Here is a 17,907-nt window from a genome sequence, read left to right on the forward strand (position 1 = left end):
ATATTTTTCACATGAATAGTTTTGAATGAAATAGTCAATGCGTTCAACCTTGTGTATTTAGCATGTGCTGGCATGGGTCGAGCACACTTGAACACATGTGAATATAATTTTGACCGATTTTATTTATTCGAATGCTCAAATGATTTTATGAGGGAATGCAATAATACGGCATTCCTCGCCATGCTTTGGCATCAAGTTGTGTAGTTGACCAAGAGTAACTACTGTACAGCTGTTGTAAATAATATTTTTACAAACCAGTTTCTATTAGGGTAGTTTAGAAATATGCCATCAAACAGATCTTATTTACAAAGACTTGGATATTACCAAGATTGAGTAAAATACCAAATAAACGTTTGATTGGATGAGTATGTCTGTAGATTGATTTGCTTGATGATATGCAAGACTGTACTGGAAAGAGAGCTTACAACATGCATTGTTTATCATTATACTATTGTTTACTGTCATTCCAGTCCATGAGTTTGGAACATGTTGCGATGTATCGATTAGCTAGAGGATCTGGGGCAAATCCATCAGCAAGTCCAGTGCTTTTTACCGACTATATGGATCGTATCAGACTGGCACTTGCAAATAACTCGATCTATATATTTCAATCCTAAAACGACAGCCATGAATAGCCTACAGAGGACTGATGTTTCCATTACAGAGCACCAGTATCTAGTCATGACAATTACAATTGATCGACTCCGATCAGTTGTGGTTGTCAGAATCTGAACATCTTCAACTTACAACAACATTGCTATAAACTCGGATCAATCGTTCAAGACATCTTAATACTACTATGAATATTGGCACCAAGTCCTTGAATGGGATTTTATTTTCCAACTTCAACCAGGACTACAGGTAAATTGGCATTGCCAGTTTTTGTCTTGGATTAGCAAGTTGCATTCTACTGTTTCTATTGCTATAATGGCATTATACAAGAAGCTACTTTTGAACTGGAAGCTTCTTAAATACATTCTGTTATTTCTATTTATCCATACTTGAATCTTCTGGCTGCTACTAGGATTATTACAATGCTACTGACAGTCAAATCACCCTTGCCAACACTTGTGGTGTTGCTATCAACCTTTATGATGGGACTGCTCGTTTATCTATTCAACTGCTTGTGTGGTGGGTTTTATTTTACTGGTGAGATCTAATCTTTTGTTTTCAGCTGCATATCTGTGGGAACTCGCACTGGATACAAGATATATAACTCGGATCCATTTGGAAAATGCTATGCCAAACGTGAGTGTCATTGAATAGTTTTAAAAGTAGACCATCTGGATTTCTTTTACCAATCTACTATGCTAGGACTGGATGTCCATATAAACCAAGTCTTTTCGGTAGATTGGATAGATTTTGTCATATGGAAATAATTGAATAGTTTTTAATCAATCTTGATGGTTTAAAACCAATATCATTTTGATCACTATTGGCTAATGCATTGTAACATGTATGGTTTAGAGGATGGAGGGATTGGGATCGTAGAAATGCTATTTTGTACGAGTCTCGTGGCACTTGTTGGCGCAGGAGAGCAGCCAACATTTTCTCCTCGCAGACTCCAGATTATAAACACAAAGGTATTCATACTTGATTCTATCAAGGAGCGTAACTTTAATCCTAACCATGCCATCTTATGCGGATAACGACTTTGAAAACATAATGAATTAGCGGCAATCGACTATTTGTGAATTGACATTTTTAACAGCAATCCTGGCGGTAAAACTCAATCGGATGCGTCTTATTGTTATTTTGGAAGAGCATATTTACATTTATGACATTGGAAATATGAAGTTAATGCATACAATTGATACCAGTCCAAATCCCAATGGTAATTGCTCTGTCTTTTGAAACTGCTTGATTTCCACTTGATGGCTTGTTGATACAGCCAGGAGTATCTTTTTAAACGATTCAAGGTGCTTTTTGTGCAAATCTAAAACTAACCTTTTGAATATCTTGTGACACGCCAACTGTTTTTCCACTCGACATTTTTCATCAGCATTATGTTCGCTGTCGCCGTCATCAGAAAATTGTTTTTTTGCATACCCTTCAAATGCTTCTACATCATCTGGCGAAGTTCTTTTATTTGACGCCATTAATCTACAAGCTGTTAATATAGTTCAGGCTCATAAAAGTTCATTGAGCTGCATTGCATTCAACTATGATGGCACACTTATTGCTACTGCAAGTGACAAGGTTGGATTGATACTTTGCAAAAATCATTCATTACAATTGAATATTTGGTGTGAAATACTGACAATGTTTTATAAATGAAATTGCGACTGCTACCAGGGAACTGTCATTCGAGTATTCACAGTACCCCAAGGACAAAAACTATTCCAGTTTCGACGAGGAACATACACGGCTCGCATCTTTTCCATGTCATTTAATTTGGACAACACTATGCTAGCAATATCCAGTGATTCAGATACTGTACACATTTTCAAATTGGATGATAAAGACAGAGTCAAGGACGCACAATTGGTGCCTGGCGATTCAACTGGAAACAGCCCTGTTGATTATGCTTTGTCATCCCAACCCCAACTATCTAGTGCAACACTTGCTTCATCTAGACGATCAACAATGATTGATTCTTTAAAATCACCTCTCTTTTCAGCAGCAGGCGCCGTCAGCTCTTACTTTATTCCTGAAATGATTACAGATATATGGGAGCCCACTCGTGATTTTGCGTTTGCAAAAATTCCTTCAGCAAGTAAATCCACGCAGAATCTATGTAGTTTGAGCCGTGCATCTGGGGTACTGCAGCTTTCTGTTGTTGTTGCAGACGGATCGTTTTATGTGTTCAATGTATTGGATCAAGGCGGCGAGTGTGTTTTGGTGAAGCAACATACTATTATGGATTCCGAAGAAGAAATGTAATAGATGTTGATTATAGTCTTGCCATTCCGTTTGCTGATACTATTGATAAGAATTTGGCTCTTGAATCAGATTTGAGCATTTTAAATACACGTTTATTAAATTGATGAGCAATGAATTGTCAAACTCGAGTCAAGTTTCAATAAATTGGTGTTTTTGCTTCATGTAAAAGTTTGGCATTTTGAAATGGACAAACGTATATCGGATGAATCAATACCAAGTGCAGATGTGGATATTGGTATCAATTTGGCATCATCCTTGACTGCTGATAATAGTACTCAACATACACCAAATATACCGGAGCAGCTTCACGCTGATATGGTCGTGTCCACACCAACAAGCCAAGTTGTTTCTACAGTAAGCACCATGCAGAGTATCTATAACAACAGCAGATATAACAATCTAAATATATACCATATACTTTTTAGAATTTTGACAGCAATGTGAATATTACTCCATCATCTCCAGCCGATGGTTTGGGTTTAGCTGCAGACATGCCAATACATGGCACGACAGCCAACACGTCAAATACTATTGACATGGCAGAACCTGACCGTGACTTGCCCAGTACCGAGACTTGCAATGACCTCGACGAGGGATCAAAAAATCTATCTAATTGCCAAATACAATATGACACTGTAAATCATGACAATAATGAGCCAGTTATAGTACTTGATGAGCATAAGGATGATGGCATATCTAAATTAGATTCAAACACCGATATACTAGTTTCTAATACATCTTCCAAACACAATATTTTTTCGAGCTCAACTGTGGATATAAGCAATGTTCATATCAATGCAACGACTGATTCTGTAGGCGTGACAGCGCTTTTAGCGGCAGATGAACAACTAGACGTGGTTGCTACAGCTTTACCACCTCCCAGTCAACACAGTTTTACTGGTGAAGAATACGACAGTGAAACTGGTTTAGATCATCACGATCAAGGTATGTAGGTTTATATTTTACTGCTGTTTTGAAATATTTGAAACATTTGAAGCAATGTTTATACCAAGTTTTCAACTCGAATGTGTTGACACCTACTTGAATTGTAGATTCACATGCGTATGGGGATTCATTGGCTGGCGAAGCACCAACTTACAATTGCACTCTAGTTAAAAGCAATCTTTCACAATGGTTTGGCAAACGCTATTTGGGTGGATACCGAGACAAAAAAAGGGGTACAGAGTATTTTCATGCCGAAACTCAAACTCTTACTCCCCAGCAGTTGCAAAACAAGGTATACTATCCAGACTTTAAAAACATCATGTGTGGGGTTTCAAATGTAATAAGATATACATGGTTTCAAACGGATACATTGGGTTTATTGATATGCATTCATGGTTTAGACGGTAAAGGAAAAGTTTCATAGAGATACACAAACAAAAATCGGCAGGAATCGATTAAATCAAACCTTTCAAGAAATGTCGACACAAATGGTATACTTTTAGTAAATAACTCAACCACCTGTACTGTTGGCCAATGTATTCAACTTGAATTCACTGACTAATATGGTTACTTTATAAGACCAAAATTGGGTGTTATGTTACAACGGAGAAATCTGTAATCAAGTGCGGTAAGCCCTATGTGATGGCTGACGAGTTTCATGCGATTAAAAATCGTAAAGCAGTCATTATTCAATGTTTTGTACGACAAGTCTTGGCAAGAATGAAGGCCACTTGGCTTCGTCAAGAGCGCGATCGACGAGTCAAGTCCATGGCAGAGGTAACTGTATATGTATTCAACTATATGAGGAATATTGGTAATGCTGACCATCCAGTATGATTGAGGGTTTAGAAAGATAAACGCCGACTGATCTTGTCGGAGAAGAAACGCTTAAAAGACATTGAAAGCCGACTTCATCCAAAAACCAACAAAAATTTCGAAATTCTCTACAATGGTCTTGAAAGTAGGTGTTTTATAGAATACATGTGTACTCGAAATGATTATATTAAATCAAGTATTTCATTTGCTACCAGATTGGAGACTACAAGAAACGTCGAGAATTAATGGCATGGGGTATACCGAACCGGCAAGATTAGCGGCTCTGGCGGATCTACTGGATCAAGAAAGTGCTCTGTTGCAAAAGATTGACCGGCTCAAACTTGCAGCCAATGAGGAGAATAGGGAAAAATCCATAGTTCAGCTCCTTGAAAAGGCAAGTCTTGATAGGTTTACCTATATTTTACAAATCCATGCTCAACTGTTTTTAGATGGCGTCTCCAAAACGATGGGTATGTGGCGGAGAGCTTACGGTACTGGTTGATACACCCAACACCATTCGAGCGAGAGAGTTACGCGACCTTTATCATGCGCTTAACCTTCCCTTGCTATCGATAGACGAGCGACTTCAAATCTTACTGCATGTCAAGTACACGGTCAAGGAATTCGACTGTAATCTGTCAAGGGATATTGTTGAACTGATTGATCGCGAAGGAGATTTGGTCAGTCGCGGGCGTGATGTATCCTCTCTTGAAGGTAAGGTTGCTAAAGATAATTCCAATCAATACTCGACAGGTGTTGCTTTATTCATTTGACTAAAATACTACGGTGCAGGGTTGCGCAAGCGTATCAACAGTCTATTCCTGCAGTTTATCAAGACGCCTGAATTTAATCCAGAGGCAGCATCGCATCAAAAGGTGATTCCAGTTGCATTTTTTCGATTTGACTACTTGATAGTACTTGCTGAATCATTGTCATCTAGTATGCAGAATGTGGGCAACACAATAACTGGAAACGTGAATCAGCAGTCTACTACTGTCGTGGCTGTACAAAATACAAACAATCAACCGAGTTCTATCTCAGTACAACAATGAAACATCTTGGAAAATGCAAAGAATGTACTACAAAAGAGAATTTAGCAACAAGTCGCAAGGATGATTCTGCTTATGGCGAAATGCTCAAACTAATTCGTATCCATGAAACCTCGCGACGTAAACTAAGCGGATTTCCAGTGGATTTGTCTTACAATGCCATGGCCTTATTACAGGAAAGTGACATGCGCTACCTTGTAGATGTCATATGGAATCGAAAAAGTGCTGTATGTGGAAGTCACAGTATGGAAGAGTTGGTATTGACAAGATGGGACCCTGCACAAGAGCTGAGTCCTTGGAATTGTATTCTACTGACCAAGGCAGAATCTGCCACGCATGACCGTAGACCAGATCCACACCAGATGTACTCGGAGGATTTTACAAACAAGGTTAGACAAAAACATCTCTTGGCTAAACAGCATTTTGGTGGATTGCCTGCTATGAGCAAGTATTTGAAGCATTACTACAGTGAAGATCAGAATGGAAAGCTTGTACCAAAGAATGCAAATACAGCAATGATTGCACCAGCTGTATCCCAAGTTGCTATCCAATAAGACTCACTTGATGCATTAAATATTCGTACTATTTTTAAAGAAATAAAGAGTTGATATAACCAACAACAAAACCTTACAAAATAGATTAACCCATTAAAATAAAAACAATCGGGTAAGCGTGATCATCACAATATATTGTGTTTTTTGAGTTCATCTGTGTATTTAGAGTAGTCGTATTTATAGTCGTAAGATCCACCAAAATCTTTTTCCAAAACTTTTTCAGAAATCATGTTTGACAGCTGAACACCAAGCGAAGGAGCCAGCTCAGGTTCCGAATCCGCGTGTCTTTCTGATGGTTTCAAAATAAAAATCAGATCAAGTCTTGGTGTATGATTATGGATGAAGAATACTTACTTTGATTAGTCATGCCAAATGAAAAGAGCGACCAAGAACTAGCTGGTGTGGGTAATGAGACTGTTGATGTATTTGACAGTCCGTTGGAGATATCTTGATTGTTATGGGTATTTTCCCCTGCATTCAGCCTTTCCTGATCCAGTTTGATAAAGTAGATTTTAGACTTGGTTGCAGGATCTAAAAAATGGGAAATGACATTCCATAGCATGCCAAACACCCATGGGGTGTTTACAAAAAATGCCACACCCATTCGTTCAGGATAATGCGATATGATGAACTTGAGCATCATACGAGTGATGTGAATGGGAGGAGAATTGGCTTTAGCGTAGTGTGTAAAGTCGAATATCATGGACATTTTTTCTACGCCTAATACCACAGTAACATCATATATTTTAGCAACCATGAACAACTCTAGATTAACAAATCAAATGGATTCTAGCCTAAAAGTACCTTGTGGCATTAGACGAATAGCACACTCCATGGTATACACAACCAGTCTGACATTCTTTTCTGGGTCACCTAATGCGCCTCGTTTTCTGACATATATGATGGGCCGACCTTCTTTATCCATGCCATTAATATAGGTATTTCCATTGGCGGCCTCACTTTCCACATCTTTAGCAGTAATCAAGTCGGGTCGATACTAAAAATAAATGATAAAACTAAATAAAATGCGTACATGTATACGAGGCAGTGCATTATATACCTCTTCTCTCCAGACCAGAGTTTCACGAATGCACTGTTTGGCATGAGCAAGGTTCCATTTAAGCGAAGTTAGATGACGACGCAGACAAGGCGTGGTGCAGTAGTCGACTGCACGTTGGTAGCTAGGAGAGCCTACTTCAAATAGATCCGGAATCAGTTGGTCGGAATCGATAAATGCTCGAAGCTCAACAAGAATGGCAGCATTGTGAGAGGAAAGCTCAGGCACAGTTGGCAGTTGAAATGGAGCAGTAGGCTCCAGCTGTGGAAGTGATTGTATCTGATGCAAAAACTTGGGTTTCTTTTGTTCGGCAGTGTCCAAAGCGGAACAATGGTTTAATAGAGTCGAGTCGCTGATATCAGGTGCAGACATGGCAGCCATTCAAAAAGATATAAAGGAATCAAAGTATAGATTGAGCTGTTCAGACACTTTATTAAACAATAGTCTTGAAGTATTCTTCAAGTAAGCGTTTGAATAACAGTAATTTGAAAGGTTTCCTTCAAGTTTTAGTTTTCAACGGGATTCCGAAAGCGCTGTTCAGTTAGAATTCAAACTCGTTGAGCGTACTTTTATGACCCTATTCACGCAATACATTAAGGGTGTTGATTCATAATCAAATGTATTGACAGTATTGTGCCCTGAACTCCCTGGCAGAGATCTGTGGTTTGACAGCAACTAAACCAGTGTTTGGATTAAAATGAATTTAGTGATTGTACAGTCATGACCATGCAAATAAAAGTAATCTCAATTCCAAACTATAATTCAATTAGGATTGTATAATGAAAGTTGTTTATTGAAGAATGCTAGTTAGTAGTATGTATAAAGCACTGAGTAATACCATATTTCTTGCTTGATATTCGCTGATAACTTGATGAAAATGTGCCAAACTATGACTTTTATGACAGTACTGTACAAACTTACGAGTTTAAGACTATTGATGACTGCACTTTGGTTGGTTTGAGGTTCTTGTCAAAACATCAAATGAATATTGAAGCAACACAACTTTTAAATGAATATTACCAAATCAGCACTCAAGCCATACCAACAGAGACAAGTCTCAGTGGCAGGCTGACAACAAGCGAGGTTTCTTGAGAATCATTCAGGAGAAACCTCACACATCACTCGATTGCACAACCAGTCCGCCAAGCAGCAGGAGTTCTCAACCAAGGTCCAGTTGGCAGACTCAGAACATACTCGTACATTTATTGACAAGATGTTCGAGTACTACATACTACCTAAACATGTCATCAATGAGTGTACGAGGATGTTCTGGGTCTGCAAACTGGACCTTGGTCGAGAACTGCCGCTGTGAAGGTGAATTGGTTGGCAGCCAGCAGGTTGTACAAGATTCCTCCCTTTTGAATGATTCCCAAAAAGAATCCTAGTTTGTTCTCAGCCTGCCATAGAGACTTGGCTCTTTGATCTGAGGTGCTGATTTGGTAGTATTCATTCAACAGTTGTGTTGCTTCAATTTCATTTGTTTTTGGAGGAAAGAAAAATGAAATTCGAACCAATCAAATCGGAGAATATTCACCAATAATCTTTTAAACTCGTACAATGTTGTCATAAAAGTCATGGTTTTGATGAATTTTTATCAAGTTACCAACAAGTATTAGTGAAAATCAATCAATAAAACTGATACCATTTGGTTGATATATTACTCCAGTTTCTATTAGAAAAACAACGATTTTCAATTATTATGTTGAAAACAGTGACTGCAAGATAGTATTTTGCATAAATACGACTGCAAATTTGGGAATATAATTGTCGTTGATTCAACTACACTGGATTCAAATACAAATGCTTTCATGGCTGACAGAAATAGTTGGCGGTTGCATTGGCACTGGCACTGGAAAGGGACTGGAGAGCAATAGACAATCAAACATCAATGGATACTTGGATTATACCACCACTACATACGCTGGAAGACGCACACCATCCATCAGACAGGTATTTACACATCAAAGCAATGAGTACTCTTCTGTTCCTCCTGTTGGTTTAGATACAACAATCGATGATTTGGATATACTCGCTGCATTCCCACTTTCATCACAGGACAGATTGCATCACCAATTTGGTGCTGACAATGAGTCCTATATCAACGATTGTAAAGAGCAAGGCAACAGGCTATACGCAGACAAATTACTTTTTCAAGCAATTGTTGAATACTCCAAGGGATTGGCTTGCTTTGTCAATCCTCAGACTACTTTGGAGTCTTCCAAGCGCATTTCAAAGAAATGGTCATTGAATGCCAAGGCTTCCTTGTCCGACCTTCGCAATATCGTTACTAGAAAAAAGAGTAGTGTCAGTTTAAACGACTGTGCTAGAAAACCCAGCGGAAGCAACGTTGGAGAGATTAACCCTGATGAGCGTGTAGAATCTGGTTCTGAAAGTACTGCTCCTGCAGCTCGTTCTTTGCCTGATATCGACAATGCAAGTCCAGAAGATATTGCTCGGCGCATCAATCTCATGACCATACTACTATCCAATCGGTCTGCTGCTCTAAGCACTACCAACTCGTTCGAAGATGCTTTATTGGATGCCATGACTGTAATCAAGTGGCGGCCTGATTGGGTCAAGGGTTATTTCAGAAAGGCCGAGGCATTATCTGGACTGCAGCTATTCACAGAAGCGCTCGAGGCCTATTATGCTGCATCTGCACTGGTATGTTTTTATTTATTCAAGTTGCTTTGTATAGCTCTCACATTAAAGTGCTGAATCTAAATCTGTCTTGTTGATTTATACAGGATCCGGAAAGCAAAACTATTAATCAAAAAATACTGAAAATGCAAGTCCAAGTTGGAGATCTTGCCAACGGTCTAGTCATTCATCAGCTTTTTCCCGGTAGAGAGATTTGCAAAAAGTCAATGATGAATCCTATTCAAAGTCTTGTGTTTGATTTTGCCACAAAAATGCGCAATTTCATCTATTTAATTGTAAATGCAGATACAAAAGAGTGTCTGGTTGTCGACATTTGCTGGGATGTTGATGGAGTTATGAGCTACGCCAAGTCGAAAGGGCTTACGATTGTTGGTGCTATTGTAACACATTATCACATTGACCATGTTGGCGGTATTCCACCACCACCCTATGATAGCTACGGTGTCTTGGTTGACGGCTTGGCAAAACTGCTCAAAAAATTACCACATGTCAAGGCGTATGCTCATGAGCTCGATATTGATGCAATCATCAAGGGAAATCCTGAACTTTCTCGGAGTAGATTTCACCCCACGACAGATGGTACCGCTCTATTGTTGCCACTTTCTGCCAACACATCTCCGAGTCTGCTAGTTCGGACATCTCAAAACTCTCTTGCGACAACCATTGGAACGCATCTTACTGAGATTAAATTTATGCACACTCCTGGACATACCCCTGGATCTCAGTGTATTCTTGTCAATCGCAATCGACTGCTTTCTGGAGATACGCTGTTTATTGGCAGCTGTGGTCGCGTTGATTCTCCAGATTCGTGCAAAATGGACATGTACAACAGCTTACAGGTTTGTCTGGCCGCACTTTCAGATGATGTTGCTGTGTTTCCTGGACATGACTATGGCGGTGAGATTACTTCTATTGGAATAGAGCGGACTCGAGGGTTTTTGCGTCCAGTCGATAAGCAAACTTTTACCAAACAATTTTAGAGGATTGGTTTTTGCAACACATTGAGAAAATAGGTATTGGAGTTTTACGGTTTGAAAGTATTGTCAAATAAAAATTGATTTATTTTGAGTCAGGGGCATGCTTTACTAAATTTGTTTGCTTTAAATCTGGGTTCGATACGGACGTATAGGCATGTTTATTGTCAAACTCGACTGCGTTTTGGGGGTTCCGACATATTTCATGAACAATGAATCAAGCTTGGCGCAAGTGTGTTTTCAATTATGATTTGATCTAAATACATTATAGACTAATTTTTATTTTTCCGATCAAGTTTCCGTTTGTTGTAGCAATACCATGCTGGCCGTGAACAAAGCCGTCATCTTTTCTAGAGAAACAATCTAATCAGCCACGTGATGTCCCAAAGCAAATCTGGCCAATGACGCGTCGTGTCCTCGCTCGAGATTCTGCATCACTTGCTGTACAACTATATCCAAAATATATAAGCTTACTTGCTCTAGCCAAAGGTGACAAGCTTGGAGTCTAGAGCATATATACTTGCAAAATATCCAATATCTAGATATATCAACCGAAAAGCAGCAAAATATCTAGTAGTTTGGGACAGGTGGCAGAAAGTAGCGTGTTTATAAATACATGGCCATGTCATCTCTAGGATCAACAGATGAGATAGCTCCAATGGACGACTTTCAAAAATCATCGCCTTCTGATGATATAGTCAAAGATTACAGCCAAAATACAGATCAAACCGCAATTCTCAATGACAGTATAAACCAACTCGCTCAAGAATCTCACGAACTTATTCTTTTCTTCAAATCTCAAGTCGCTTTCGAGGCCGAGAATGCATCCTCTAGCCCAACTCGCCAGACAACACTTTCCTCTAATTTAGTTCTTCGCGCTCAACGCATCAAAACCAACGATACTCTTACGCTCCAATTCAATGTTTTTTGCACTCTGCTGATGCTTATCACTCATACGATTGCTGAGCGTGGAATTGTATTTGATGTTGCGCAGCATCTTAACCCTGTGAAAAAAATCATTGACAGTTTGGTTAGCGGTAAAGGGTTTTTTAAAGATCATGAGTTTCATTTCCCACTTTTTGTTGTGCGGTTGCTTGGATCGCTGAAAAACTGCGTTTTGGATTGTGCAGAGGAAACCGTGTTGGAAAAATCAAGCAGGCTAAAATTAAATGGGTTATCAGGTATTGCTCTTGGATCTGCGGCAGTAAATCGCTGGCAGAATGCTCAACAGTATCAAGCTCGACCTTTGGGCGGCAGTCCATCTCAGCATTATGGTCCAAATTCAGCAACAACTGACCTGCCTGCCTCTGGGTCTATAAACTCGGCTAGTACTTATGCATTCCAGTCTCCAACTAGTGCGAGTACTGCCATTGACCTTAATGATTATCATCACGGATCTCCAATTAAAATAGATACTTCTGGATCTACTATACATGCTTCTTCAGCAACGTCACCATCTCGTGTTTCTGGGACACCTACAAAAAAAGTGAATGTACGTGATACTGCCAAGCATTTTGAAAAAATTGAAGCAGATATTGCAACTTCTGCTGGAAAAATGATGCGGAAGCGCACTGAAAAGCATGTAAGTTGAAAAATGAGTTACTACATATTTTTATTCAATGCACGTTAAATTCATTGCCGATTATTTTGGATTGTGATAGTATTTAACACCATCATTGCATGGACACGAGGATTCGGTTTATAATGAACCCCATTCTGGAGGATCTGTGCATGCTGAACCTATGCTGCGATCTAAACCAACTCTGTATCAGCCAGCTACAAAGGTACATGTTGATTTGTGTTTTGATATGCCCGACTTTTCCAATTCACCGAATCAAGTATGTATATGCTGATCAATATACTTATTTTGTGTATTTAAAGGTACCTGGTCAATCTTTGGACTATAAATTAACAATGCAAAAACAAAAAGGAGGAATGAATGATCATTTGCTCAAAGAGAAAGTTCAAGGTAATCATTTGAAAGTCGCCATGTTTATTCAATCTTTGCAAAAATCCTAATTTCAAAGGTTGATTATTTTATGAAATGCAATATCAAAAGAATTTCATGATCAGCTACCAAACAAACCATTTATACTCACGGACCAAAAACCACACGATTCCGAGGTTCCCAGTTTTCAGAAAAACGAATCAGAATCGCCGTTTGGACGCAGCTCTCAGGTCACAGTTGCTAATCATGCTGACCTGAATGTACTTTCCACAGACACGTCAACACCACCAAAGGTAGAGTCATTCAAACAGGTACCCGAACTGATGCCCGTCGCCGTAAAGTCTTTATCTACAACAACGTCTCCAAATACTTTTGAAAGTAGCAAGATCACTGTTTCGCTCCCAATAAAAGTTTCTCTTAATATGGCAGACACTTTGCATGGTTCCGAGCCTCAAAAAGCTCCTATATTGCTTCCCGGATCTATGCGCGCCGCAGCGCCTATTTTTCCATCAAAACCTACTACCATGGCCGAGCCCACTGTATTTGAATCTCATAGCGACTTGGAGCATCATGAGCCAATCCAGCCTGTTCAAGATAATGCAATACCACTAAATCCAGTAATCGATAACACTGAGCTTGGCATAGTAGAGGAGGACGATCAGTCTTATCATAACTCTGTGAATACGCAAAACTCGGAGTATCCCAACGAAAATGAGCAAAGCAATCAAGTCACTGGTTTTGATATTGGTACTTCAAACAGCGATTTTCTTACAATATCTCGTAACGATAGAAGCTATAGTCGTAGTCTTGAATCTTCAAAAAACTCCAACATTGTTGTACAAAACACAAATCGGTCATCTTTGGCACAGGGAATCAAAGACCAAACCATTGTTAAGCTTTATGATCAAGCAGATGATTCCCAAGACAAGAGCGTAATGGACATAATTTTTGAATCCAATTTATTGGGAAATCCTTCTGATCAAAAAGAAAGCGAGACTGTTGAATCCGAGAAAAACCAAATTGATGATGAGCCTGAGCTTGAAAACTCTACAGTCAAGCTTGACAATCAAAGTCAGGGTGTAGATACTTATACACACGACGATATTACTGAAACTTCACTGCCTACTTTTCAGCATTTGGCCTCTGCAGATAATTTGAAAAACAACCAGTCTGAAGAAGATGTTTTTCAACAAGAAGCGATTGATCAACTACCTTTAAGAGAAAAAACCAACGAAACCAATACAAACAGGAGAGTGCGACAAAGCCGATTTCTTATGGCCGATTTCGACGTAACGGAAATTGATGTAGCGTCCGAGGAAACTAAAAATGAATTACTCGCGCTTCAAAGTGAATTGTTTTCGTTCATGTCTGTTCCAAGTAGTGATGGTTCTCGATTGGTTGAAAATACCGAGATGCTACATTTTGATGCGTTGGCTCCTTTGTCGTCACAGCCTGCTCCACTCACATCTCCACCTCGAGTAAATAAGAATACCAAACCTACTTTTAAATCAAAATCACCCAGTGGGCCACAACCTCCACTTTTGGATTCAAAGCAGCCTATTGTAGACACACCACAACCTCTTGAATCGTTACAGATTTTACGTCGTGCAAATGAGCAGCTTGCAAAAAACAGACAATGTCGTCAACAATCGATTATTGCTGAAAACCATAAATCCATGCACAATTTTACTGCCATGTTTTCGGTATTAAAAGATACAGATAATGAAAAATATACCGAGTCGGAAAAAGTATCCAAGGAGTCGTCAAAAGCCGTTTCGCTTGGCCAGTCCAAAAAAAAAGATTTGCCTGGAAATGTATCTCCATCCAAACCAAATATTACGTTCAACACTAGAGCAAAAGATGAAAACAAAGTGTTGGCAGATTCACCACAGTTTGATAGACTGTGTGACGATCCAAGTTTTATTTCAAGAACAAAGACACTTAACCAAGAAAGAACGCGCGGATCAGACTCTGCCGAGATGCTGAATCAAAAACAAGCACCCATAGGTTCAAAAGTCGCAAAGTCAACACAATTAGGAACTGTTTTGCATTCTGGTGATGAACATTACTGTAATGATCGTGAACAAGGCGCATCCAAACAGGGTACATCAGACACTAATTCGAACAGATCTATTGTACATGGCATAAGTATGTTTATAAAACCGATTTCACACGATATGTCACTTATGAGCAACATCAATCAGATACTTGGTGCGTACAATACCGATTCTGACAATGCCAGCGTTCCATTGACTCTAGATAGTATTGTTCAATATCAAACTGCCGAGAGAAAAGATACTGTTAGAGAGGATATGCTGGTTGCTAATATACATACTGCATCAGCAGAAAATGCAGTTGGAGGTTACTCTCGCATGTCTGCTTCACAAAAGCGTAGCTCATTGATTTCAAAATCCATCGATTCTAGTCCAACTAGAACAACCCCCACTGATCAAAAAGAAGATGACTATTGTGAAGAAAGCAGCGATAATTTGGTGTACGTTCCACTCAAAGTTGATGCGACAAATATGATTTCAAACCCTGACATGCCAGAGTTTTCAGATTCTCATATGCAGCTTGATGCAAACAAATTTACGCATCATGAACCAACATCCAAAGTTATTGTTGCCTGCATGTCCATCAATGATGCCAAATCACTTTGTATTCCCGTCTTTAATCAATCTGATCACACTTTTGATCGCGAGGACTTGCCCGGACCCGTATTTACTACAAAAGTTCCACCGGGCATCCCCGATTACGGTGTCGATGCTGAATCAATGCGTTTGCTATTGATTCCGCTAAATGGTATGCTGGAATTGACTATGATAAATCTATCAATGCCCAACCGATTTGGTCGTAATAACTCTACTGAGCATCCACACTTCAAGGCGTTTGGAACACTTGTGGTATCGCGTAACCATATGGAGTTGTTTGAACGTGATGGTCATGTAAGCGTTGTATAGTTTTTTAAACGGATACATTTGGAAATATGCCAACTGATTGAACTGCTGTATAAACTCAATACAATGCAATATAGGTGTATATTAGGGATATTGGAAGCAACAGCGGAACATTTAGAAACCATGCGCGAATTAGTGCACCTGGAGTGATAAGTCCAGATGTGGAACTGCATACTGGTGATAACGTCCAGCTTGGAAAAGATTACGTTGGAGATGGAGTCGAGGTTGATAACGATGGTTGTATTACGGGTAAGGAAACAGCTGGCTGTTTATATTGGTAACTATTGAGTTTAAGTTTCAGAATCAAACTTTTGCACTTTTTGACGTCCAATTCAATTAGCTCGACGAAGATGCGTGCAGTTTCAAGTTGTATTAGTGCCTCCTCTTACTACAGTTAAAGAAGCGATTGAGAATCAAGGGTAAGCCAAAATCACAATGAGCATTTTAAACTATCTCTGACGTGAGATTCTACTTTTACATTATTCAACAACTTTTATCTTTATGATTTGGCAAACAACCGTTTGTAAAATAGAATTCCAATTGAAACGCCAGTTTTACCAGTATCAAAAACACGAGAGCAGCGTGCAGAAAAGTCGGGATCTAGCAAAGGCGAAACACAGGTTGAGGAAGACTCTCAGCCGTTTAAAGAATCTACCTCACATGCACCGCCTGTACGAAAACCTTTACATATATTACCACCCACACGTGAATATGCACCTGAAGCAGGCCAGATTTCTACTGATTATACACAAAAGGCCGAGTTTGTTAGTATGCGCGAGTTGGTTTTAAATTCTGGCGACGTGGATCTGAAATCGCCTATTCAGTTTACCAATCCTAAAACTTTTGATGAACCAAAAAGTCCTAAAATGTCTAAAGCGGATGATAAAAAGCTTGAAGAAAAACACAATCCATCATCACACGATCCACTGAAAACTTTGGCTGGAGGTTCTGGCGCTTTTATCAGCCCGACTGGTAGAAACAAGGATGAGCGCAGAGAAAACTATATTTTTTCGTCATCAGTTGTTGGAAATAAGGTCCGAAAGCTTGAGGTATCGTCCTCTGAGGGAGCCAACATATTTGATATCAATCTTAAAAAATGGGAAGATAAAGGGTAAGTCAACAGTTGGATATTTGGAAAGGTATGCATTTCAAAGTATTGATAATTTTAAACCATGGCAATATGTAGACGATTGCAAATATCAGACCTTCGTCTTCGGTCACAAAATAGAGTGTTTGGAATTGTTCCATTGACAGACAGGAGTGGTAAAATACCTGTTTTCGGAACAAAAACGGGAAACAAGATCACCGACATTTCATTTTCTGTAGTTCTCCCAACAGGCGTGAAGCTTGGCGTATTGGAATTTGCAAGTGATATCAAGCTCACCATTACACAAGAGGGCGACGCGGAGCAGCCTGATGCCCCAGTAGTTGCAGTATCTGGCGATTTTAAAGAAAGTAGATATATTCTTGTCAAGAAATCGATGAATTCTCGAGAACAGAAGCTGTTTGGAGAAAGTAAAGGAAGACATTTGGTTCGCAAGGGTGTAAGGGAATCAGTTTGGCTGACCAATGTTGATATTGCAGAAGCCGAAGTAAATCCGTTGGTGATTGCTGCAGTGATTTTGATTGCAATGGTGGTTTGAGCTTTAGCTGGTGGTAATTTTTTGAAATAAACACGATTGAATGTTTATTTTTCAGAACGGTTTAATCACAGAGCCAAACTTATGATTGATGATAAAGGCATGAGAATGAAGAGATACAATGAAAAGTTGTCAGCACCATCACTTTTTGGGATGCTCCTGTGCAAATATCGATAGATTGTCTGCTGACTTAATGGCAGGATCATCCATCGCCCGTGTTTCTTGTATCATGGCCAGTTTACTGAGTAGCTTACTACTTTTGTTGATTTAATATAGGACAATGGTTCTCATTTGATCTTGTTCTGATGCAATCTTTGGCATTCCATTTAAAGTGCATTACCCTAGAACAACTTGCAATTTTACAAGCGGATAATTCATGTTTTTGGAATGCTGCAACAGCTGCTTGTTGGATGCCATTAAAAT

General features: G+C 39.3%; 5 protein-coding genes across 5 annotated transcripts; 4 read left to right on the plus strand and 1 right to left on the minus strand.

Annotated features, from left to right (window-relative positions):
- Positions 1-799: 799 nt before the first annotated feature.
- Positions 800-2,883, plus strand: BATDEDRAFT_14943 (uncharacterized protein; the record flags this gene model as incomplete). The annotated part of the gene is made up of 6 exons (XM_006682974.1): positions 800-861; positions 1,175-1,248; positions 1,468-1,583; positions 1,675-1,834; positions 2,003-2,199; positions 2,296-2,883. 6 exons carry the CDS (start codon positions 800-802, stop codon positions 2,881-2,883), a joined length of 1,197 nt encoding a protein of 398 aa, XP_006683037.1.
- A 183-nt stretch (positions 2,884-3,066) lies between these two features.
- Positions 3,067-6,247, plus strand: BATDEDRAFT_92879 (uncharacterized protein; the record flags this gene model as incomplete). The annotated part of the gene is made up of 10 exons (XM_006683048.1): positions 3,067-3,237; positions 3,309-3,828; positions 3,936-4,120; positions 4,230-4,319; positions 4,408-4,605; positions 4,678-4,789; positions 4,860-5,020; positions 5,094-5,358; positions 5,437-5,519; positions 5,585-6,247. The coding sequence occupies 10 exons, from the start codon at positions 3,067-3,069 to the stop codon at positions 6,245-6,247; spliced, it is 2,448 nt and encodes an 815-aa protein (XP_006683111.1).
- Positions 6,248-6,328: 81 nt separating this feature from the next.
- BATDEDRAFT_92825 (uncharacterized protein) lies at positions 6,329-7,676 on the minus strand (the record flags this gene model as incomplete). Its single annotated transcript, XM_006683060.1, has 4 exons — positions 6,329-6,536; positions 6,602-6,967; positions 7,052-7,244; positions 7,308-7,676. 4 exons carry the CDS (start codon positions 7,674-7,676, stop codon positions 6,373-6,375), a joined length of 1,092 nt encoding a protein of 363 aa, XP_006683123.1. The 3' UTR covers positions 6,329-6,372.
- Positions 7,677-9,104: 1,428 nt separating this feature from the next.
- Positions 9,105-11,036, plus strand: BATDEDRAFT_36306 (uncharacterized protein; the record flags this gene model as incomplete). The annotated part of the gene is made up of 2 exons (XM_006683019.1): positions 9,105-9,968; positions 10,052-11,036. 2 exons carry the CDS (start codon positions 9,105-9,107, stop codon positions 10,943-10,945), a joined length of 1,758 nt encoding a protein of 585 aa, XP_006683082.1. The 3' UTR covers positions 10,946-11,036.
- Positions 11,037-11,555: 519 nt separating this feature from the next.
- Positions 11,556-17,487, plus strand: BATDEDRAFT_28677 (uncharacterized protein; the record flags this gene model as incomplete). Its single annotated transcript, XM_006683001.1, has 8 exons — positions 11,556-12,521; positions 12,601-12,777; positions 12,821-12,908; positions 12,999-15,832; positions 15,922-16,093; positions 16,185-16,263; positions 16,377-16,955; positions 17,031-17,487. The coding sequence occupies 8 exons, from the start codon at positions 11,556-11,558 to the stop codon at positions 17,485-17,487; spliced, it is 5,352 nt and encodes a 1,783-aa protein (XP_006683064.1).
- Between the last annotated feature and the right edge of the window lie 420 nt (positions 17,488-17,907).

Source organism: Batrachochytrium dendrobatidis, assembly GCF_000203795.2.
Source record: "Batrachochytrium dendrobatidis JAM81 unplaced genomic scaffold BATDEscaffold_20, whole genome shotgun sequence".
In the NCBI taxonomy this organism is placed as follows: domain Eukaryota; kingdom Fungi; phylum Chytridiomycota; class Chytridiomycetes; order Rhizophydiales; genus Batrachochytrium; species Batrachochytrium dendrobatidis.